This window comes from Hemiscyllium ocellatum, chromosome 6 (assembly GCF_020745735.1).
Source record: "Hemiscyllium ocellatum isolate sHemOce1 chromosome 6, sHemOce1.pat.X.cur, whole genome shotgun sequence".
Taxonomy (NCBI): domain Eukaryota; kingdom Metazoa; phylum Chordata; class Chondrichthyes; order Orectolobiformes; family Hemiscylliidae; genus Hemiscyllium; species Hemiscyllium ocellatum.
This window is the reverse complement of record NC_083406.1, coordinates 54,164,886-54,190,239: the sequence shown is the minus strand read 5'-3', so window position 1 is coordinate 54,190,239 and position 25,354 is coordinate 54,164,886. Positions and strand designations below refer to the sequence as shown.

General features: G+C 39.9%; 1 protein-coding gene across 3 annotated transcripts in view; it reads left to right on the top strand.

Moving 5' to 3' along the window:
• The window catches only part of abcc4 (ATP-binding cassette, sub-family C (CFTR/MRP), member 4), a 472,542-nt gene that overhangs the window by 276,698 nt on the left and 170,490 nt on the right, over positions 1-25,354 (top strand). For all 3 annotated transcript variants that reach the window (XM_060825961.1, XM_060825960.1, XM_060825959.1), the window contains 2 exons: positions 22,425-22,575; positions 23,934-24,053. In XM_060825961.1, coding sequence (XP_060681944.1) covers positions 22,425-22,575; positions 23,934-24,053 — 271 coding nt within the window. The remainder of the gene's footprint in view (positions 1-22,424; positions 22,576-23,933; positions 24,054-25,354) is intronic.

Below are 25,354 nucleotides of genomic sequence, written 5' to 3'. Positions count from 1 at the left end.
TGTAAATCCTGAGCCCTAGGCAGTACTGCTGAGTGATTGGTAAGAGTGCGATGCATTAAGTAGCACAAGTTCTTGGTTGTATGGTAAGTAGAAAATGTAATGTGAAGAAACACTGACCATGAGGTCCTGCCCAAGGTCATTAGATCTCTTGTGGCACTGTTGTCAGAACTTTGGGTCCACTCTCTAGTGGTTGATTCCTCTGGCCAACTGCTATGTTGGGAAAGTGTTGGAACCTATTATTAAGCAAATCTAACAATACAGTCAAAAATCGTAGTAAAATTACAGCAAGTTGTGGGAGTTTTATGAAAAATAAAGACTGTGTAACAAATTTATTACAGTTCTTTGAGAATATAGTTATTAGGTTTGATAAATGGAAACCCCTAGGTATTGTAGTTTGTATTTCCAAAAGATTTGGTGCTCAAAAAAAGTTAATATGCAAAGTTGAGGACTTATGGAGTATGTGGGATGGTGGGGGCGGCAGGATGGTTGGTTGTGGAAAACTGGCACGGATAGGGGATTGGTTAATGAACAAGGAGCAGAGAACAGGAATAAATGGAGTGTTTTCACTGTGACAAGTGAAGTGCTGCAGGAATTATATCTGAGACCTGAGCTAATTCCAGTCTTGGTCAAACTATTGGATCCAGGTTTGCTGCCTTGATGCAAAGTTAGATGAGAATGCCAATTCTAAGGGAATAAGTTAAATAAGTGCATATTATGGAGACGTATAATATGATATGTTAATTATTTTAGTAAGAATAAAAGTAATATTTTAAGCCATGAATCTTATTAATAGTGATGTTTAGAGAGTGATATCTATACTGGGTACAAGGAACTGAGTTAGCAAGCAGTTAGGATAACAAATGTTACATTGGCCTTTATTGCAAGAGGATTGAAGTACCAGAATGAAGAAGTCTTACTACCAAATCTTGAAGTTTAAGAGTTGACCCAGAATACTTGTATTTATAAGGCACTGCAATCCTTAGTCCTATATTGACACAAATTGTTATGGAGCTTGCCATGAAAGCTGGCTGTCTCATTATTACTTTGCACTCAGCAGGGTATTAATTGGCTAAAGGCAAGATGACCACAGCCTCTGGAGATGAAGTCCCACCTTATAGAGCTGCCAGTCAATTCAATTTGGCAGGTCTACTCTGTGGTCACAGCAATACCATCTTCCAGTGGCTGGACTGAATTGCCTACTTGAGGGACAGAGCCCAGGACACTGTAGGTGGCATGGTGGCTCAGTGATTAGTACTGCTGCCTCGTTAGGAACCCGGGATCTTTTCCAGTCTTAGACGACTGCCTGTGTGGAGTTTGTACATTTTCCCCGTATATGTGTGGGTTTCTGTTAGGTGCTCCATTTTCCTCCCAAAGTTCAAAGATGTGTAGGCAAGGTGGATTAGCGTTAGGAAATGCAGGGTTGCGGGGGTAGGTGTGGGTAGGATGTTGTTCAGAGGTTTGGTGTGGATTCGATGGATCAAATGACCTGCTTCTACACTGTAGGGTTTCTATTCTATTTCTAGTAAAATATCATGTGCAGGGAGATTGGTAATTTTCAAAGTCAGATAAGGATTATTTTTCCTGTAGTTGGAAGTGTTAAGTTGCTGACAAAACCGTGTTTGTTTGTTTATTGAAGTATAAGTCTTAAGATTTCAAATCTTGTGACATTTTCTGTTGGTCACTGGAATTCAAATATCTTTATAAATGTGATTGGTCTCTACTGGGATCATTAAATTATTGCCATCAAACATGAAAATGTAAATGTGGAGATGCAACTAACTTATCTATTGACTCCTTTATCCTGTCTTAGCACAGGAACTGTTTCCCATGTGCACCAGCTCTTGGTTGTTCTTATGATGTGCTCCCTCTATGAATGGGAAGAGGTGTAGTTACCTACTCAGTCTTTTCCACATAGGTCTAAGCTTCCTGTGGAAGTCCTCATTGTGTTGGGGGCACTAGTGGAGCATCTTCTGAGGCTACTGCACCAACATTACTGTGAGGCCAGCTCTGTCATAGGGTCTTACTGCACAGCTGTCTCCTCATGCATTCAGAGCGCTCAAGGAAGCGGATTGATGATGAAGGCAGCCCCTCTACAGAGAGGCCTCTCCTCACGATCTGAGATCTCCTCCGCCTTTTTATGGTCTTTATGATCTTTGAAGGCAGCCATCACTTGGGGCGCTGCTGGTGTCAACTCCATGAATCATTGCACCATGGCTAGCCTGACTATTGTAGAGTGTATCATACACCTCCATCATCACCTCATGCCCACTCATACAGAGCTATTCATTGTAGTTGTCATTAAGACACCTATCCTGCGAACATCTGCTAACACAACATCAATGGGGAAATCAATTATGAAACATACCAGCTTTGTGTGGTACAGCTAGTTCTGCCTTACCTGGATAAATCATTTAGTGAAAAATGCGAAGTCCTCATTATAACTACCTAATCTAGCACCCCAAGTCAACCCGCTTCTTAGCTGTAATAGTGTTGCTTTGTACCTGACAGTCAGACATAAAGGTGCACTGCCTTCCATATGGCAAGGTACCTAATCCGAACCTGACAGTATAGCTGAGATCATTATTTTAGTCATTAACCTATTTCAAAACTGATGTTGTAGATAAACTTTTAAAGAAAAAATCATATTTCATTACATTTGGTGTCTGAAGCTGAGTCATGCTGACTTGAAACTTTAATTCTGTTTCTCTCTCCCCAGTTGCTGTCAGACCTGTTGAACTTCTCCAGCATCCTCTGTGCTTGTTTCAGGCTTCTAGCATCCATTATATTTTACTTTTGTCGAAGTGTTGTTTGTATGTGTTTAGTTTTTGCTTGCTTCTGAATCCTCATCAATGCCCTTGTCACCTCTCTATTTGATTGTTCAAATACTCATCTGCACAGCATTCCATACTCACCCTCATTTAAAACATGTTCAAGACTGTACAGCCTGTAACCTATCCCACACCAACTCCCACTCACACATCAGAGAAGCTCAGAATTGAAGGAGGCCATTTGTCTCTTTGTGCCTTCACTGGTTTTCCAAATGCACATAATGCCTTAGTGCCAATCTCCTGCCTTTTCCCCATAACTCTGCACATTTTCTCTTTTAAAAATATAACTCAATTCCCTTTCAAATACCTCAATCGCTCCTGCCTCCACCACATTTTCCAACCAATGCATTCCAGACCCAAACCACTCATTGTAAAAGAAAAGTTTTTTCTCATCGCATATTTTGTATTTGCAAATCACTATAAAACTCTACCCTATCTTTGTTGATCCTTCTATAAATGGAAACAGTTTTTCCTGTTTACTATATCCAGCAACCCCATAATTTTGAAAACCTCTATCAAATCTCCTTTTCTCCAAGGAGAATAGTCCAAACTTCTTCAATCTATCCTCATAATTATAACTTCTCATCTCTGGAACCATTCTTGTAAAACTTTTATGGCACCCAGAACTGTACTCTATATTAGCTGGCAGTCCTCTAATGCCTAAAGAATTACAAATTCCTTCCTATGCTTAAATCCTTTTATGGCCTTTTCAAATTTGGGAGAAGATTTGTAGCTCGGGTGCTCGTTGTTGTGGTTCTGTTCGCCGAGCTGGGAGTTTGTGTTGCAAACGTTTCGTCCCCTTTCTAGGTGACATCCTCAGTGCTTGGGAGCCTCCTGTGAAGCGCTTCTGTGATGTTTCCTCTGGCATTTATAGTGGCTTGTCTCTGCCGCTTCCGGTTGTCAGTTGCTGTCCGCTGCAGTGGACCCAATATACCGGCCACTGCAGCATACAGCAAGTGACAACCGGAAGCGGCAGAGACAAGCCACTATAAATGCCGGAGGAAACATCACAAAAGTGCTTTACAGGAAACTCCCAAGCACTGAGGATTTTATGACCTTATCCCTCCTTATCTCCAACCTATCTAGCTGCAGCCTTTCTCTGTTTCTGGCCTCTGGTCCATCTGCTACTCTCTTCATCCCAACAGTTATACCCTTACATTCAGCTGACCAGATGAGGAAGTCTTGGATTTATCTGAAAACTTCCTGACTCATCACCTTCAATTTCAAAAATAATAGAATCAGAGTAGAGCAAGATGGTTTTATTTATACTTGTCTTAATATTGGAGAAATTCTAGCTGACTGATGACACCAGATAATACATCCATTGAGTCAAAGTTGGTGATATGGTGGTAAGGCTGAGCAGCATCATTCATGTAGAAGGTAACCCCAGTGATTAAGGTTATGGTTAAAATAGAAACCAGTGTGAAGAGAGTTTATAGGAAAATCAAGCACAGGTAATTGGTCCCATCACAACTTGTTATTCATTTGTATATAGTAACGTCATCTTCTCTAGCACCCCACTGTGCACCCCCACCACCACCATCACCACCATCCTTTTTTGGTGCAATCCACATTTATCGTATTTTATAAATTTGCAATACTTTATTATCCTGTTTTGTATCATTCACTTGTTTATTCAAAGTGAGTTTGACACCTAGTCAGGACACCATAGAATTGAGTTGAAATGAGATGCTTTCAGCTGATATCTTTGGACCTGGTAACTGTGTTGTTCTGACCGATTAGAATTTGCTTGGAAAGTAAGTTTAAATTCAGTATCTTTTGAAGATGGCATTTAGCGTTAGCATTTTGTTAATTTCAATAAAGTTGTTCAAGGTTGGGGCAGAATGTTGATGTAAGAGGGAGGCATGATGGCTCAGTGGTTAGCACTGCTGCCTCACAGCACCAGGATCCCAGGTTTGATTCCAGACTTAGGCGACTGTCTGTGTGGGGTTTGCACATTCTCCCTGTGTCTGCGTGGGTTTCCTCCAGGTGCTCCGGTTTCCTCCCACAGTCCAAAGATGGGCAGGTCATGTGAATTACCATGGTAACTTGCCCCATAGTGATAGGTGCATTAGTCAGAGGGAAATTGGTTTCGGCGGATTGCTCTTTGGAGGGTCGGTGTGGACTGGTTGGGCCGAAGGGCCTGTTTCCACACTGTAGGGAATCTAATCTAATCTAAGACTACGCATTTCTCCACTGATTGCTCTACATTGATATTGACTGATGTTCTGTTGCTGTAACTGTATCTCATACACTTAAAAAATATTGAATGGATTTAAAAGGAATAAAAGATGGTTTAGTTATAACCTGGAAGTAGAGTGTAAATAATTGTGAACCATTTACAACTTGTGTAAAATGTTTCCTTCATTAAATTCAAATAAAAGCCCCTGCCTTGCATTTTATCCTGTTCCAAAATTGAGTTTCTAATCAGTAAATGTGTCCTTGAATCAAAATCTTTCTCACACTAGTGGTTTAGTGGTTTCCCCAACTTCTTAACTAGTTTACATTTTCCATCAAATTCTGTTTTGGCCATGTTTTTGAGGAGATTGTATAACTCAAACATGCGATAGTTTTATCAATAAAATCTAGATTGTTTAATTTTCTTGCTCACTCAAAGTTTGTGAGAAGATTTGTAGCTCAGGTGCTCGTTGTTGTGGTTCTGTTCGCCGAGCTGGGAGTTTTTGTTGCAAACGTTTCGTCCCCTTTCTAGGTGACATCTTCAGTGCTTGCGAGCCTCCTGTGAAGCGCTTCTGTGCTGACTCCTCCGGCATTTATACTGGTTTGAATCTTGCTCACTTCTCTCCAAAAATTTAATCAAATATAATTAAAGGTGACCAATATGTCAGTGTCCATCTTCTAAATAGTATGTGTATGGGTGAGGCAGTGGGATGGTATTCAGCTGCAGTAAATAAAGCAGGAAATAGTGGCAAAGCATTGGAAACCAGTATCTATTTTTTCCACCCATGGGGAGAACTAATTTTTTTGTTCTTTTATCCTGTTTAGATTTTTATGATAGTAATCCATTTATTTCACATTGTTATTAAAAGTACATTATTTGCATGGGCCAAGTATATTGTCTATTGTGAAGTATCACAGGTCTAAAATATATTCACATTTCTCAAGTATAAACATTCCATGAATGGTCCTGCAGCTGTGCTGTAGAGAGGGCTGTGATTTATAGACGAAGTAGTGAATTGCTGAACTATTCTATTTAAAAATCAGCAGCTTGACTGAGTTCAAATAACTGACTTTTAATATCTTTTCATCCAACACAAAGGCTTAATCCTGCAACTACTTGAACCACCAGTGTAGGTAGACTCTGAGACCACCACTGAATGTGTCATTCCCTTCTCACCACACACAAAACACATTGACTGCAGCTTTATGAAGTGGAAATGCTAACGAAAGGGGAAAAGTGATGGAGGCATCCACAGTCAGTTGTCTGAATGAATAGCAGCTGCATCTGGATGTGATACACAAAAGATTCTAAGTCAGGGATAATAGTATGGGTCAGTCACTTTCATTAGTGCAAAAGAGTGGAACTGCCTTTCCTTGTTTCAGTATTACTGACCCTTGCAGTTTATTGTTTGGTGGTGTCAGGGAAAGTATGTGGAAGAAATTCTGGTATGTTCTGTTATTTGAAAAACTAAGACATGGAAATGTGAGTTTAGTTCCCCAAATTCTGTCCACAACCAAAATTTTCATCCAGAATCAAAGCAGAGGTTTTTGTTAATTGTGTTTTGTGTCATTTATTCTGTATCTGTGGAAAAGGCGGTTCCATTTTGCTTTTTATTGTTTATACAGTTAATTGTTAAAAGTATGTTTATGTTGGGTATGGAAGTAATTTTCATATCCACTTCTAACAAAAATATTGTAATTTACTCCAATTTTCTAATTTTGTTTAGACATCAAAGAAAAGATGGTATCATTAAAAAGATTATAGCTGAAAGATTTAAATCTTGGCATTGCAAGAAAACAGGAATATGCCATTGGTTTAGTTGTTCACATAAATGCAAGTTTGTAGTTGTGTCTTACTAAAGCTGGGAAACAATTAACATTAATGTTTTATCAGAATGTTTATTTGTGCATAAAATCTTTATTTTTTTCCACTTTTAAGTGTAGCTTTAGATTTGTTTCTGCTTGTTTACTAGATTCAGTATTGTCTGTTATGAGCTAAGGCAGAGGTTAGACATTCTGTGATCTTGACATGATAGCTTGATGATCACATCAAACAGCAGTGTGGCAATATTTTGTCACGAGAGATTTGAATGTTTTTTGTTGCTTTGTTTGCAACAAGAGGACCAGGTTGTCACAAAGTCAAGTTCTTAGCTTATTTATAGATACTTCTGACAAAATTATATTCTAAGGTGATGTAATTGTGCAGATAAGATTTCAGTTAATAGCAAATTATGAATACAAACACCAAAAAAGTTTTTTTTAAATTTGCTAGTTTGAAGGAATGCATGAGAAGAAATTAGAGTGCAGATTGAAGTGAATACCTTAGAGCACATGGGTAAGTTTGTCTATTTAGGGTAAATGATAACAGAAGATAACAGATGTGATGCAGAAGTTAATAGGATAGAAAAAGCCACAAGTAATCTCATGCAACTGAGATATGTGTTAGCAAAGAAACCTGGACAATGTATGGAAGGCAATAGAAGCCTTAAAAAGAAACAGCCAGAACAAAAAAATGGCAGTATTTTAGCCATTTGATCAGAGCTGAAAAGTTAGAGATCTCTGCTAGAGGATGATGTAGAGGGAGCAGAAAGAAGGATCGACCAAAGTATGTAGTTGGATGATTGAGGTCATGCAGTAGTTGCAGATGAGCTACAGTGAATGTATAAGGATTGCAAATGACAAACAAGAGCAGCATGCCATGACTACAGAGTGCCCGGCAAGAAAAGCTACCAACAATAAGTACATGTAAGAGTATGCATTTTGGCCAGAGAAATGCGGAAGCTATGCATGTCTGCAAACAATAATATAAATTGGGTAGGAAATAATGGAATCTAGAGGTATATATCCACAAAACATTAGAAATAGCAATCAATATGCACCAAAATGGAAACAAAGCAGAGGGGTTCATTTCCAGAGGGTGGAGAAAATCTTCAAAAACCAGGCAAATTATATTAAATTTTTCAGTGAGAACAGCGATGGGTGCAGAGCGAACCTGGGGATACACAGTGACAGGAGCTTCCAGGGTCTGGATTGAGGTCAGTCAGACCAGAAGCAGGAGCAGAGTGAACCTGGGAGGAACAGCAGCAGGAGCTTCTGGATAAAAGCCTGACAAGCGAGTCCTAAATCGAGATCAGTCAGAGAGGCGGCAGGAGCAATGCGGAGTGAACCTGGGAGTTAACAGCTGCAGGACCACTTGATAAAAGCCTGGTGAGCAGGACCTGAATCAAGATGAGTCAGAGCAGCAGTGAGAGCAGTGCAGAGCAAAGCTAAATCCAGAGAGTGAGCTCCAGTGGTGATGTTAGTGTTAAACAAGTGATGTGGGATTTATTCCTCAGGAGTCAGGTCTAGAGACTGAATTAATAGTGTCTGTGGGAAGTCGTGCAAATTTCTAGTGGCCGGGACCAGTATGTTTGCAGGGCACGTCCTCTACTGCAGCTCCTCAAAGCCTAGATTTCAGAGCTGGGAGAATCTGCAAAGTTAAAAGTATTGTGGATAGCACATACAGAGAAATGGTCATATCATAGATTAAGACACCATAGGCAGAAAGGGAATAGATGATCACCAGGCAGAGTAAGAGAACTAAGTAGGCAGAGCAAGAATTCCTTGTGGCTGTTCTCCTGCAAAAGAAATAAACTGCTTTGGAAACCAGTAACAGGCAAATATGTTGCACCACAGTTGGCTGTACTGCACAGGAGAACAGTAGAAAGTGCAGGAAAGCAGTAGTTAAAGGGGATTCAATTATAAGGAGAATAGATGGGTGTTCTTTGAGCACAAATGAGACTCCAGCATGGTATATTGCTTCTGTGGTGTTAGGGTCAAGGATGACTTGCTGGCTCCAGGGCATTCTGGAAGGGGAGGATGAACAGCCACTGCTCATAATATACATCAGAATCAATGATGTAGGTTGAAAAAAAGGATGAGGTCCTAAATATAGAGAGCTAGGGAGGAAGTCAAAAAGTAGGACCTCAAATGTTATGATCTTGGGATTATTGCCAATGCCACATGCTAATCAGAATAGAAGTAGAAGGATGTTCCAGTTGAACATATAGCTGGAAACACGATGCAAGGGGTGGGGTTCAAATTCTGGAGGCATTGTAACTGGTTCTGAGGGCAGTGGGATCAGTGCAAACTGGATGGGTTACATGCGGGCAAAACAGGAATTGATCTCCTCAGGCTAATATGGTTGGGTGAGTTTCAAGTAGAATGGCAAGGGATGGAAACCTAAGGGAAAGAGAAACAAGTACAGTTATTCTTTTGAAAAAATGTAAAATACAAGAAGAATAGTTAGGATAATCAAGGGTGAGAGAGCCACAATGCAAAGAAAAGTTAGGATGTTTTAAAATATCAGAGGCAAGCCGAACGGCTTTGTATCTTAATGCACAAAGCATTTGAAGTAAGGTAGATGAACTCATAGAGTCATACAGCATGGAAATAGGCCCTGCAGCCTGACCAGAGTTCCTAAGCTGAACTATTCCCATTTGCCTACATTTGACCCATATCCCTGGAAACCATTCCTATTCATGTACTCATTCAAATGCCTTGTAAATGTTATTGTACGTGCTTCTGCCACTTCCTCTGGCAGCCACTGACAAAAACGTACCACCCTTGTTTGAAAACGTTGCCCCTCAAGTCCCTTTTAAATCTTTCCCTTCTGACCTTAAGCCTATGCCCTTTAGTTTTAGATTCTAACATCCTGTGGTAAAGACCTTGGCTATGCACCTGAACGAATGAGCCCTGTGATTTTATAAACTTCTGTAAAGTCACCCGTCAGCCTCCTACACTCCAGGGAATAAAATCCCAGCCTATCCTTATAACTCAAACATTCCAGTCTCAGTAATGTCCTTGTAAATCTTTTTGGTATCCTTTCCAGTTTAATGACATCTTTCCCATAGCAGGATGACTAGAATTGTACATAGTATTCCTAAATGTTGCCTTACCAACATGATGTTCCAGCTACTGTACTCTACGCTGAAGGCAAGCATGCCAAAAGCCTTCATTACCATCCTATCTGTGAAGCCATTTTCAAGGATCTATGTGCCTGCGTCCCTAGGTCTCTCTGTTTGGCAACTGTTCCCAGGGCTCTCCCATTAACTGTGTAAGTCTTGCCCTGGTTTGTCTTAGTAAAATGCAACCCCTATATTTATCTCAATTAAACTCCATCTGCCACTCCTCGGCTCATTAGCCCACTTGATCAAGATCCCGTTATACACTTCGATAACCTCCTTTTATATCCACTATGCCACCAATTTTGGTGTCATCTGCAAACGTACAAAGTATACCTCTGACGTTCTCATCTAAATTGTTTATTTAAATGATAAACAGCAATGGACCCAGTTACAATTCTTGCAGCACACCACTGACCATAGACCTCCAGTATGAACAACTTAATTAAGTCCGCTACTATCCTCTGTCTTCTACTGTCAAGCCAATTTTGTATCCAATTGGCTAGCTGTCTCTGGATCTAACCTTTGTTACGATATGGGGTAAACCCCTCTGCCAGTTTAAACCAGGTGCTGTAATCTGTTAAAATTCGAGAGGGAAAGAACTATCCCAAAGGTCACCATTTAAAGTAAACATTAACAATTTTATTCTTTAAGTCCAACAAAGAATATTAAAACCAACAACTGTTAACAATTACTTTCCCTTTACCTACCTTTTACGTCCCTCTCTACAATGCTAGTCCGATAAAGCCCTGATTAAGGTTTAAAAAAAAATCTTGTTTCAAAACCAGTCAACTTCGCTAATTCTCCTTTGTAGATTTTCCTCTGTAGATTATCCCCAGGTCCTCTTAATGAAAAGATGGCTTCATTTTTTTTCTCTATTCCTTAACCTCTATATCATGACATACATATGACTTTAAGGTCATATTAACTTCTTCCCACATAAATATAACATTGAATAGATACTATAGCTATCTACACTTTATCAGTTAAATCCACGATAACTAATCTGCAATTACTTTCTTACGACCTGCAACATGTACGATTTTTAAAAGTCTGTAACAAAGACTCCAATGAAATAGTAGCATATTCTTGTCTTTCAAGCATTCCAAGAATGTAAGAGGTTTGTGATCCGTGTACACAACCATCTTCAATACTTTGTTCATGACATACACATTAAAATATTATAAGGCCAGTACCAAACTTAATAGTTCCTTTTCGATCGTGGAGTATTTGCTCTAGTGGATGTTGAGTTTCTTCAAAAAGTAACCAACTGACAATTCAATCCCATCCTCATTTTCCTGTGGCAGTACAGCTCCAACTCCTATGTCACTAGCATCGATGGCAACTTTAAAAGTGTTTGAAAAGTTTGGTGTAGCAAAAACTGGTGCTGTGGTTAATATTGTTTTCAACTGGTCGAATGCTTCCTGGCATTGTTCTGTCCACAAAAACTCCGCTGTTTTTCAGCAAATCAGTTAATGGTGTCACTACATTGCTGAAGTTTGGAACAAACTTCCAATAGAATCCGCTGAGCTCCAAGAATCGAAGCACTTCTTTCTTCGAGTTTAGTTATGGAAATTCCTCAATGGCCTTCATTTTTGCATTCCATGGGGTCAACCTTCCATGACTGATGTTCTGTCCTAAGAATGTCACCTCTGCTTTAACAAATTTAGTTTTGTTTAAATTTGTCACCAGTTTTGCTTCTTGTAGTCGTTCTTACGAAAGATGACTCCATCGTCCAATAAAATGCGTAGTTTGTTAACCCAGTCACAACTTTGGTCATGAGTCTTTGGAATGTGGCAGGTACGTTCTTCATTCCAAAGGGCATCACTTAACTGATATAGCATATTTGGGGTTACAAATTTAGAACTTTTTTTGCCGTCTCTGTTAAAAGTACCTGCCATTAACCACGCATGTAAGTCCAACTTGGTGATGGAACTGGCTTGACCAATTTTCTCAATACAGTCCTCCAATCTCAGAATTGGATATGAGTCTGATTTTGTAATGGCATTGACCTTCCAATAATCCATGCAAAATCATTGAGACCTGTCTGGCTTGGGAACGAAGATGATCGGTGAACTCCACTCGCTCTGGCTTGGTTTAATGATATCCTCACTGAGTCATGGCCTCTACCTCCTTCTGGACCTGTCTGACTTTGAAAGGATTAAGCCAATAGGGGTGTTGTTTTATCGGAGCAGTATTCCCTACATCTACTTCATGTACAATAGCATTAGTTCTCCCCATCTGTTTCTTACATCTGTCCTTATAATGCAGTAACAAACCTTTCAAACGCATTCTGTGCTCCTGAGACGGATAGCTTACTAACTTATCCCACTCCTCAAGGACTTCTTCATTTTTTAGCGTATTTTGAGGCATATTAAAATCTACACCATCTGGATTTGATTCCTCACTCTGCGGGGCAGTTACTGACACCTGTTTCTCCAGTTTTTCACTCTAGTATAATATGGTTTCAACATGTTCACATGATATACCTCATACCATTTTCTCCTAACTGGCACATTTACCGGATAGGGACTACTAAATCTTGCTTTGAAGGCATTTCCTATCACTGGTAACAGTACTAACACGTCATCTCCTCAGGAAAACATCCAAGTCTCGGAGCATTTATCTGCCACCTGCTTCATTCTATGCTGTGCCCTCTTCAGGTACTGTTTAGCTAGCACACCTACTCGAGTTAGTCTGTCCCTCACCTCTGATACATAATCTAAGTGTGAGACCTCTGATTTTGGTTCTGTCAATTTTTCTTTAATTGATTTCAAAGGGCCTCTCACTTCATGCTAGAACATTAACTGGGAGGGAGTGAACTGAATAGGTTCATTTGGGGTATCTCTAATGCCAAACAATACAAATGGGATACCTTTATCCCATTTATTCCAGTAATCCTGATAGTATGCTCTCTACATGGTCTTCAAGGTCTGATGTTACCTTTCTAAAGCTCCCTGGGATTCAGGATGATACGCATTGGCTTATAAGTGCTGTATACCTAAGCTATCCATAACCCCCTTAAACAACCTAGCAGTAAAATTTGACCTTGGTCTGACTGAATCTCTCTGGGTAGCCCATACCGTGTGAAGAAAGTTGCTCACTCTTCTAGCATCCTTTTTACCTTGATATTCCGTAATGGAATTGCCTCCAGAAATCTGGTAGACACATCCATTACGGTTAACAAATACTGATTCCCACTTGTAGTTTTCGGGAGGGGACCTGCACAATCAATTATAACCATTATGAAAGGTTCTTCAAATGTGGGAATTGGCAACAAAAGTGCTGGTTTTATTACTGCCTGTGACTTACCTACCATTTGGCATGTATAACACGAACGGCAAAAGTTAGCCACATCCTTGTGCATTTCAGGCCAATAAAAATGTTTTTGTACCTTATCCTGAGTCTTTCATATCCCTAGGTGACCTCCTACAGGTAATTCACGTACTACCAGAAATACATTCTGTCTGTGTGCTACCGGCAACACAATCTGGTGCGCTTCAGCCTATTTCTCCTCTGAACTAACCTGTTGTAGTCTCCATTTTTGGCTTAGGATTCTATCTTTCAGATAATAAACCTCAGAAATGTTCTCTGCCTCCTTTTCAGAGTATGCACTTTGTCTTTTTGTTGCAAGTCCCTTAGCCTTTCAGGACTAAACACTTCTGACTGACTCTGTGCCTGTTCAGGTTTTTTCTACCCCATCATGTCAAATAGTGTGTCCCCTAACTGAACCTCAACTCTTTCATCTTCCTAATTTTTGCTTCGCCCTATGATTTATGACAGTGGGATCTGGTTACTACAGAGTCTGTTTTAACTCCTCAGTTTCTTGGTCTTCCCTGGGCTTCTCCACAACAAGGGATGTCACTCCGACCTTGGACCCTGCTAAATCATTCCCAAGATCAAACTGGATTCCTGGAACTGACACTCTGTCAATCACTCCCACTGTTACTTCCCCAGTCTTGAGTTGGCACTCCAACCTGGTCTTACATAGGGAAATGCTTAACAGTTTATCATGCAAAACCTTGTTGAAGGCTTTGCGAAGGTCAGTGTAGACAACATCGATTGCTCTGCCTTCATCTATCTTCTTGGTCAGCTCTTCAAAAAAAAATTCAATCAAATCGCTCATATTTTCTTGCCTTTCAAAATACCTGTAGATGCTGTCCCTCAGAATCCCCTCCAACAACTTAGCCACCACTGATATTCCGTTCACCAGTCTGTAGCTCCTGGCATTTCTTTGCAGCCTTTCTGAAATAATAGCTCAGTATTGGCCACCCTTCGGTCTTCTGGCACCTTGCCCATGGCTGTCATAGAAACAAATATCTCTGCTAGGCGGCCCCTCAATTTCTTCCCTGGATTCCCACAGTTTCCTGGAATGTGCTTGATCAGGTCCTGAGGGTTTATCTACCTTTGTGCATTTTCAGCTTTATTTTGGAAGATACTTCAAATATCCTGTTAATGCTAAAGAATATGGGGAAGGAATTAAGTACCGTTACCATCACTAGAGACATAGTACAAGACAAACTAGTAGATCTAAAGGCAGATAGACCCCTGTCCCTGATGGTTTGCATCCTAGGATCCTAAAAGAAGTAGCTATGGAGATCATGGATGCATTGGTTGTAATTTGCCAAAAATCATTGGATACTGGAAAAGTACCAGAAGTTTGGAAAACTACCATTGCAAGACACTGATTCAAAAGGTGAGGGAAGGGGTAACTATAGACTAATTAGCTTAACATCTATTATTGGAAAAGTATTGGAGTCAATTATTAAATACCTAATGACAGCACCTTTGTAAAATCATAATCGAATGAAGCAAAGTCACCACGGCTTCATGAACGGAAAATCATGTCTGAATAGTTTTTTGAGGAAGTCTTAACCAGAATCAATTGAGAGGAACCAGTCAATTGCTACACATGTACTTCCAGAAGACATTTTACAAGATGCTTCAAAAAAGGCTAAGGGATTTTAAAGAAGAAGCCCATGTGTTGGAGGTAGTGTATTGGTGTTGATAGAGAACAGACAAATGGGCAGGGAACAGTGAGTGGGGACAAGGGTTTTCTTTAATGGTTGACAACCTATAACTTCATAGGGAACGGTGCCAGGGCTGCAACTGTTAAAACGTATATTAATAACTTAGAAGAAGGAAGTAAATCTACCTGAAGCCAAATTTGCAGACATGACAAAAATGGTTGAAAAGGTGTGTTGCAAGAGTAATAGAGAGATATTGATAAGTTAAATAGTGGGCAAGAAGTGAACAAATTGTATATAATGTGGGAAGATATGAAATTGTTCATTTTGGAAGGGAGAACAGAAGAACAGTGTTAATTGATGAGACCACATCTGGAGTCCTGTGAGCAGATTTCATCCCCTTATTTAAGGAAAAATATAATTTCATTGTAGGCTTTTCAGAGAAGGTTCACTGGAATGGTCCCTGATATGGAGTGTTTGCCTCCTGAATAAAGGCTAAACAGGTTAGAACTCTACTCATTGGAGTTTAGAAGAACGAGAGATGATCTCATTGAGACAGTGGATACTTCAGGGGCTTGACACGGTTAATGCTGAGAGATTATTTCCCCTCATGGAAGAGACTAGGACAGGAGGGCATAGTCTCAATAAAAGGGCACAAATTTAAGACTGATATGGAGGAATTTCTTATCTTGAAGGGTTGAGAACTTTTAGAACTCCTTGCCACAGAGTTGTGGGGTCAGAGTCCTTATGTATATTTTAGGCTAAGATGTATTCCTGATCAGTAGGGGAATCAAGTGTAACAGGGAAAAGTGAATGCGAGAAAATTTGGATCATTAATCTACTGGATGGTAGAGCAGACTGAGGGACCTAACAGCCTACTACTGTTCTTATTTTGTACTGTCTTATAGGTGGCCTTTCACAAGTATAAGCATATAATGCTGAAGTTTTGGTCTGTGCAATAAAACACGAAGTTTATGCCACAAAAGAAATTAAGATAAAGTAGAACTAACCAAACAATTCAAAAACACACTATGATAAAACTTCACCCATTTCTCATTCCCTCACTTTACTGTGCTCAAATTCTATATTTTAATTTTGACTTAACTGTTTCATTCAGTTACTTTTCTTGAAGGCTTGATAGCTTGTTCCTTAAATTTTTGCAAAACTGAGCTTAGATTCTATCAGCTTTAGATAACCTCATCAGGGTTTTACCCAAGCACTTAAGGAGTCAGAGAGTCCTACAGCATAGAGACAGACCCTTTGGCCCAAAGTGGTCTATGCCGACCAAAATGTCCATCCATGCTAACCCCACTTCCCTGCATTTGACCCATATCCTTCTAATTATAATCCATGTATTTGTCCAAATGCCTTTTAAATGTTGTTAATATACCCGCCTCAATTATTTCCGCTGATAGAGTTGTTGCCCTTAAGAATATATGGACAGCACCACCTTTGTTACAGGCCACTGTGTCATATTGTTGTGACATAGTCTTGTCACATTCCATCTGTGTATACGTATTGCAGTGCTCTGTTTAGTGATAAGATTGGCCTTAAACACAGGTATAGTACTAAATGGCCATTTTCAGAATGAAAGCCATTTAGAACAGTTTGTCATTAGGACAACCAATATTTTTGAGTCATATTCATTAGCTTGACTTGATGTTTAGGGCTCACTTTTAAAATTTGCAGCCGACACAAAACTTGCAACTGTTCTGAACAGTGAGCTAGTTAGTGACAGATTTCGAGAAGAAAGGCTGATGAAGTGATATAAGAAATTAATGCAAGTGAATGTGAAGTGACAGGAAGCATAAAGAGAAGCAATTGTATCCTAGAGTATATATGTGCAGATCATTGAACATGGCATGGCAGGTTGAAAAAGTTATTAAAAAATCATATGGAATTTTGGGCTTTATAAATAAGAGAGCCAAATCATGGTACATTTGATGGGCCTTCGAAAACTCTAGTGTGGTCTGAACTGAGTGTGGTCTTGAACTTAATAAATACTTTGTTTCAGTCTTCACAGTGGAAGACATGAGTAATATCCGAAAAATTAAGGAGAGTCGAGGGTCAGAATTGAGTACAGTAGCCATTACAAAAGAGAAAGTGCTGGAAAAGCTAAAAGATCTAAAAATTGATAAAACTCCTGGTCCCAATGGGCTACAGCCTAGAGCTCTGAGGGAGGTGGCTGAAGAAATAGTGGAGGTGTTGGCTGTAATTTTTCAAAAATCACTGAAGTCAGGGAAAGTCATGGATGATTGGAAAATCACTGTTGTAACCCCCTTGTTCAAGGCGGCATTAAGACAAAAGATGAAAAATTACAGTCCGATTAGCCTAACCTCAGTTGTAGGTAAAATTCTAGAATCCATTGTTAAGGATGAGATTTCTAAATTCTTGGAAGTGCAAGGTCGGATTAGAACAGGTCAGCCCAGGGAGGTCATGCCTGACAAACCTGTTGGAATTCTTTGAAGAGGTAACAAGTAGGTTAGATCAGGGAAACCCGGTGGATGTTATCTACCTAGACTTCCAAAAGGCCTTTGATAAGGTGCCTCACAGGAGGCTGCTGAGTAAGGGGAGGGTCTATGGTTTTCGAGGTGAGCTACTGACATGGATTGGGGATTGACTGTCTGACAGAAGGCAGCGAGTTGGGATAAAAGGTTCTTTTTCAGAATGGCAGCTAGTGACAAAGTGGGGTCCCGCAATGTTCAGTATTGGGGCTGCAACTGTTCACTTTATATATTAATGATCTGGATGAAGGGACTGGAGGCATTCTGGCGAAGTTCGCCGATGATACGAAGTTAGACGGATTGGCAGGTACGACTGAGAAGGTGGAGAGGCTGCAGAAAGATTTAGACAGTTTAGGAGATTGGTCCAAGAAATGATTAGATGAGATTTTAGGTTTTGCTACAGTGTGGAAACAGGCCCTTCGACCCAACAAGTCCACACCGAACACGGGGAGAATGTGCAAACTCCACACAGACAGTTGCCCGAGGTCGGTATCGAACCCTAGTCTCTGGTGCTGTGAGGCAGCAGTGCTAACCACTGAGCCACCATGCCGCCCGTGGTTGATGAAATTCAACTTGAGCAAGTGCAAGGTCTTACACTTTGAAAAAAGAATACAGGCATGGACTATTTTTTAAGTGTTGAGAAAACTCATAAAGCCAAAGTATAAAGGGATCTGGGAGTGCTAGTGCAGGATTTAGTCAAGGTTGACTTGCAGGTTGAGTCCGTGGTTAAGAAAGCAAATGTAATGTTGTTATTTATCTCAAGAGCGTTGGAATATAAAAGTAGTGATGTGTTTCTGAGACTTTATAAAACTCTAATTAGGACCCTTCTAGAATACTGTGTCCAATTTTGGGCCCCACACCTCAGGAAGGACATATCGGCTTTGGATCGTGTCCAGCAGAGATTCACACGGATGATCTCTGGAATGGTAGGCCTAACATACGGTGAACGGCTAAGGATCCTGCGATTGTAATTATTAGAGTTTAAAAAGTTGAAGGGAGATCTAATAGAAATTTACAAGATAATGCTTGGCTTAGAAAGGCTGGACGCTGGGAACTTGTTTCTGTCAGGAGGGGAGATCAGGACCCATGGGCACAGCCTTAGAATTAGAGGGGGGGGTCAATTTAAAACAGAAATGAGGAGACATTTCTTCAGTCAGAGTGTGGTGGGCCTGTGGAATTCATTGCCATGGAGCGCAGTGGAAGCCAGGATGTTAAATGTCTTCACGGTAGAGATTGATAAATTCTTAATCTCGCAAGGTATTTAGAGATACGGTTAAGTGGCATTGAAAAGTCAATCAGCCATGATTGAAGGCGGTGTGGACTTGATGGGTTGAATGGCCTTACTTCCACTCCTATGTCTTATGGTCCTATGAGTGAAGTGTCTGATTCTGGGCACAAAAATTGCCATTGTTCGACTAACAATAGGGCTGCTCTTTCACTAGAGAGTTATGACTTGTGGTGGTAGAACCTGAGGCACCATACCTCAGGCAAGGAGAATGATTGAGGACAGTCCTTCATGGTGACCTCTGCAAGTGCAAGATTTGAACCCGTGTTGTTAGCATCATTCTGCATTGTAAACAAGCTATCAAGCTATCTGAGCTAATGAACCCCACTATCGTTTTGGAAGATTGTGAAAGCTTTCTTGTAAATGCATAAGAGATGGCTCCAGGAATGAGAGGCTTCAAGTTTGTGCAAAGATTAGAAAAACCAGGATCATTCTCAGACAAGGTTGAGGAGACGTTTGACTATCATATTCAAAATCATAAAGGATCCAGACAGATCAGATAAAGAGAAACAATTGACTTGGGAGAATCCATTATGAACCAGATTTGAAGTAATTGGCAAAAACACCAAAAGTACATTGTATATACAGTGAATGCATACCTGAAAGTCTGATGGAGGCAGATAGAATTGGGCCTTGAATTGAATATGCACTTGAGAAATGATTTGCAACACAACAGCAAGAAGAAAGGGTAGTAAAGCTCACTGAATTGTTCTTCCATAGACCTGGCATGATTTTAACAGGCTGAATGGCTCCCAGTGGTGTAACCATTTTAGGATTTTTGTTGCTTTTAAGAAGAAGTGAGAAATGAGGAATAAAGAATAAGAGAATTAGCAAATCAGGTACTGTGATGTAGAGTGGGAAAGTCCATGTAAAGTTTACAACAGAATAATTGGACTGTGAGATGTTTCTTTACTGTAAATTCCATGCATATGGAGGACGTTTATAACTTGCCATTTACAAGCTTCTCTCATGCAGACAATTGTTCATGATATCTCTGCAGTGCTGTGAATCATGACTCTTGTTTAAAAACCTGACTTGACTGCATGAAAGTTACGAAGGAGTGAAAATGAGAAATCCCAGGAATGGGATCAAGAATCCTGGACTCAGACCCCACCCATCATTTTTAAAAGACATAATTCCAGACTTAAGTAGTCACAACTGAACTTTCCACAGACACTAAAATTTACAGGGGCAGCACAGTGGCTTGAGAAAGCACTGCTGCTTTATAGCGCCAGGGAACCAGGCTTGATTCCACCCTCTGGCAACAGTCTGTATGGAGTTTGCACATTCTCCCTATGTCTGTGTGGGTTCCTCTGAGTGCTTTAGTTTTTCCTCCAGAGTCCAAATATGTGTAGGTTAGATGGATTGGTCATGCTAAATTGCCTGTAATGTCCATGGCTATGCCAGCTAGGTGAATTAGCCATAATATATGCAGGGTTACATGGATAGGGTGGGCCTGGGAGGGATACTCTTCAGAGGGTCAGTATCGGCCAAACGGCCTGCTTCCACATTATAGGGATGCTGTGATTACATGTACCTAGTTTGAGAAGTATTATTTTGTTCAGTCCCTAGTAAAGCCAGATAGCTGAATTTCAATGCTACAAGATGCATTGTCTCTTATATAATACTTCTCAATGCTGCATCAAATGTATGAATGTGTGACTAAGTTCTGTGACAACAATTATAGCAATGGAGGTTACAGAAAAATGTAAAACTTGGGTGTGACAGAAGCTTGAAGCAATAAGATTTTGTTATTGATATTGGTTACTGAACAGAATTGTTTAGTGATTAATATATTCATAAGTCTTGAATTGTTATACTGCATCATCATGACTCCAAGATGTAAGCTAAGTAGTTGGCATATGATAGCTCCAATAAGTTAATACAGACTGAAAATGCCCTGAGGTTGGTTGAAATCAAAGTATAGGATTAAGTTCTGTCTGTTTAGGAAATATCAATCTCTCTGACAGTTTCTAGGAGACAGTTTAGATCTTTTAGCCAAGGCTTACAATAACCTGTGAAGTCCATGCAAAATTGATGCCTTGAAATTAATGATTGACCTACATTTATTGTTGTCTATTGATTTAATATTAATGGTCCTAAAAATGTTGAGAGAGTTGGTGCATTAAGTTGTAAATACGATGCATTAAGATGTAAATATCCAACACTGTCTTTTTACTGCACAAGGATAGGGGAACAAGAAAATAACAAAGCTTAATGGGTCTGGCTTCTCACCAGGGGCAAATCCACAGAACTAGCACGTGCTTGTAGGAATGATTAAACCAGCAGTAGAAAATATGCCTAGTAATCAAATCGGTCAATTCAGATATTATGAATGAACAATAATGGCACTTACCATTGAAGATTTTTTTCTCCTCCTTGACATCTGAATCTTAGTTTCAGGATTGCACCCTTATGATTTTCATGACTTATGGAACTGTACTTTGTAGTCCAGTGTTACCTTTATTACCTAGGATCCTATTACTTGCATTCTTCACGTGAAAAATTTCATGAGAGTGAGTTGGAAGCATAGGAAGAGAAAGATGTGGAGATACACTGATCAACTAGGATTAAGGAGCTTTATACTAATAATGTAATCAAATGTTTCCCACTGATTGGGAATTTTGATTAGGCTACGTGGGGTGGTGCTGCAGCTACAGATGATATAATGGGGGGAAAGAACTGCACATGCAAAGGCATATGCAATGCAGGGCAGGTACACTTCCAGAGAGGTGAATCTTAACATCCTTGAAGATTTTGAGTTGGGACCAAAAGTTGATCCCAATTCTGCTGGCGATGCTTGGCCATCTACTTGCACAATTTTTTGGGACTCCATCCAGTGAGGAACAATGAGAACAACAATCATTCTGGAGATCAGAGTGAAAAAGTGTGGTGCTAGAAAAGCACAGCCAGTCAGGCAGCATCCGAGGAGCAAGAGACTCGACGTTTTGAACATAAGCTCTTCATCAGGAATGTGTCTCAGCTGTTCACTCAGCACATCTAATGTGTGTGCTCACTGTGTCAGGCAGGAGTACAGGTGGGCTTTTCAAGATGGAAGCACGCTTGGAAGATGTGTAAAATTATTGTGGTTTCTATTCCATGCCATCATTGTGGAGGTCCAGCTCTGCTTCTCCACAGGTGTGACCTGACCTGCTTTCTGTTGTTCTAGGTTCATGCACCATAAATCCCACTTTTTTAATTACGTTTTATTATAGCCACCCCATGCCACGATGCTTGGGGACCACACAGAATTTTAGTCACATGAAAATGTTAAGGAACCTGACTTAAAGTAGTGTTTCACCTGAAGTAACATTGGTATAAGTGCACCATTAGTGTTGATGCCAGTGAAAGCATTGCCCCAGATGGAACATGAAACCCACCCATAGCACGGTGTAGACTTGAGTCACTTCAGTCTTTGTGAGGAATCAAATATTTAATTTGAGATAAAATAATCAATTTATAATTTTTTTCACTTCAAATTAACAATAAATATTTTTAAAATCTGAACACGTCAAATTTAAAACTATATTTTCCTAAATTAAAGAAGAATACATACTAAGCACCTGTGCTATTAACAACTATAATCAGTGGCTCCCTATTCTTATGGATTTCAGACAATTTGCAATGGGAGTCCATCTGGTCAGAGTTTCTCTGTTTTGTCACATAGTCATTGAACTAGTTGTTCTTGAGATAATAACAATAAGTGCTTTTCCTTCCAGAGTTCTCTGCAGATCCTGGGTGTGATAGCTGTGGCAGTAGCTGTCATTCCATGGATACTTATTCCAATCACTCCACTTGCCATTGTATTTTTTTTCCTCCGGCGCTATTACTTGAAAACATCACGTGACATTAAACGCATGGAATCAAGCAGTAAGTAGGACACCGAAAATTAAATTATAGGCAATGAGCTTTTCAAACTGTGTTATGGATGGCTTTCTTCATGTTAACAAGGGGAAGGATGAGGTATGCGATGGACAAAAGAGGGAGGTGGTACATCTATTAGAGGAGAGAAGTGTTTTATTTTCAGGTTTTGTTTTAAAACTATCTTCCTACATTGCTCACTGAAGAGAAGAATATGCAAGATCCCCTACTTGCTGGTGATGGCAGGAATTTAATTAACTTGCATTTCGACATGGAATAGCTATCAGTGAGGGTTTGAACACCAGTTTTGAACCAATAGTAGATGCTTCTCAGCGTGTTTTGATAAACTTCACTGGTTTTCTGGTTTTTACAATCATTTTTTAAAAGGCTAATCCAATTTCACAGGACTTATTTTTAATTTTCATGCTCTCAGGTTAGCTTAATTGTAGCCATAGTCACAAAATGCACATAGTGCACTACGTTTGGATTGCTGTCACCACACTATTTAAAATTGCAATAAATATTCAGCGCTTTAGGATTCTTATTTGGTTTGCATGTGCAGTACTGGCTTCCCTGCCACAGATTCATGGCTGGCTGCAGAACACTGTATCTTGATTACACAAGGTGAAAGTGAAGACTGTAAATGCTGGAGACCAGAGTTGAGAATGTGGTGCTGGAAAAGCACAGCAGGTCAGGCAGTATCTAAGGAGCAGGAGAATCAACAATTCGGGCAAAAGCCCTTCATCAGGAATGAGGCTGTGAGCTGAGAGGATGGCAAGATAAATGGGAGAGAGGTGGGTCTAGGTGGAAGGTAGCTGAGAGTGCACTACCGCACTCTCAGGTACCTTCACCCTAGCCCTACCCGTCTCCCATTTTTCTCACCACCCCCATGGCTCACAGTCTCAATCCTGATAAAGGGCTTTTGCCCGAAACATCGATTCTCCTACTCTTCGGTTGCTGCCTGACCTGCTGTGCTTTTCCAGCACAACACTGTTGACTCTTGATTATATAATCCTGCTGAGAGTCACTTCTCCATCTCTGGTTTAAGTCCCAGCCCACATAATGAGTTGAGTCAAATGTCTGCATGGAATTGTTACACTGCTAGAGCTCTGTCCTTGCTGGACTATCAATCTCCAACAAATCTCTGCTGGCACCCTCCAAATTAAAAACAAAAATGAATGTAAAGTAATGCTATAGCAAATTAAAATTGTCAAAGTTGAAAATTCTGGACAACAAGAAATACTTGCCTAAACCATTTAAAATATGGGAAAAGAACATGCTGTTAATTAATAAATTGAAAATAATATAAATAATATTGAACATTAGCATCAAAAGTGATTGAAATATATGTTGATTTTGTAATTTAGCTCGAAGCCCAGTTTTCTCCCATCTATCTTCATCCCTCCAAGGAGTTTGGACAATTCGTGCCACAAAAACAGAACAACAGTTTCAAGCAAAATTTGATGAACATCAGGATCTTCATTCAGGTGAAATGTTTCACATGACTTTTATTATTTTTGCAAGCCCCATTGATATACCTAATACCTTGAAAATCCATTAAAAAGCAAGGAGAAAAATTTGAAGCTATGTCAGTGATAATAATTCACTGTGATATTGAGTATGATGTTACTGTGATATCATAAGATATTGTAGCCATTGCAACGGGCGGCACGTGGCTGAATGGTTAGCATTGCTGCCTCACACCACCAGGGTTCCAGGTTTGATTCCAGCCTCGGGCGACTGTCTGCTTGGGTTTCCTCCGGGTGCTCCGGTTTCCAAAGATGTCCAGGTCAGGTGAATTGGCCATGCTAAATTGCCCATTGTGATAGGTGTATTAGTCAGAGGGAAATGGGTCTGGATGGATTGCTCTTTAGCAATTCAGGTGTGGACTGGTTGGGCCGAAGGGCCTGTTTCCACACTGTAGGGAGTCTAAACTATGCCACAGGTGCTATGTACCGACAGCAAGCTTCCATGTGACATTTTTCAGAATTGCTCCCTTTGCTCATTTTTGGACATTGTTGCAGGTGCTACATGTGTAATACTTTGTTGTCTTTGTCAGTGCTTTGCAAATAAGAATGATTTGGGAGCTGAATATTGTAGGTTACAAAATACTTAGAAAGGACATAGCAATTGCAAGTGGAGCTAAAGTATCAATGTAGATGAGATGTGAGACTTCGACAAGTCTGAAATGACAATGTGAAGATTCGTAGACAAATGAAGATTCGTAGACAAATGAAGATTCGTAGACATGTGAAGATTCGTAGACAATATGAAGATTTGTAGACAATATTAAGGGATTGCAAATCATGTAGCTGTTGTCCATAGCTGGTTCCTGTGGTGAAATGGTGATACATAATAAATGTGGAGGTTAGTGAAGCAAACAGCAGAAACTGCTTTTAATGCACTTTTGTAATTTTCCTGAATATTGGCAGTAACAAGCAAGCTAAAGTAATAAAGGTAATGAATATCTAGATTGTATTTCATACCGTTTACCATGACCAGTAAGCCATACTGGATTTAATAACGGGTAATGAAGCAGAATTATTTAACAGTGTAATAGTGATGTATAGCATTGTGCAAGTACCACTATATGATTGACCTTGATATTAGTTTTGAGAGGGAGAGGGAAAGTCACAAACCAAAGTTTTACATTTAAGTCAGTGAAAATTCAAAGGGATGACAAATGAATTGACCAGGAAACTTTATTAAAACATTATGTGGTAAACTTAGAAATGTGAAGTGAGAAATATTCAAATATGTGTTTAAATACAAAGTGAGTGCATTACAT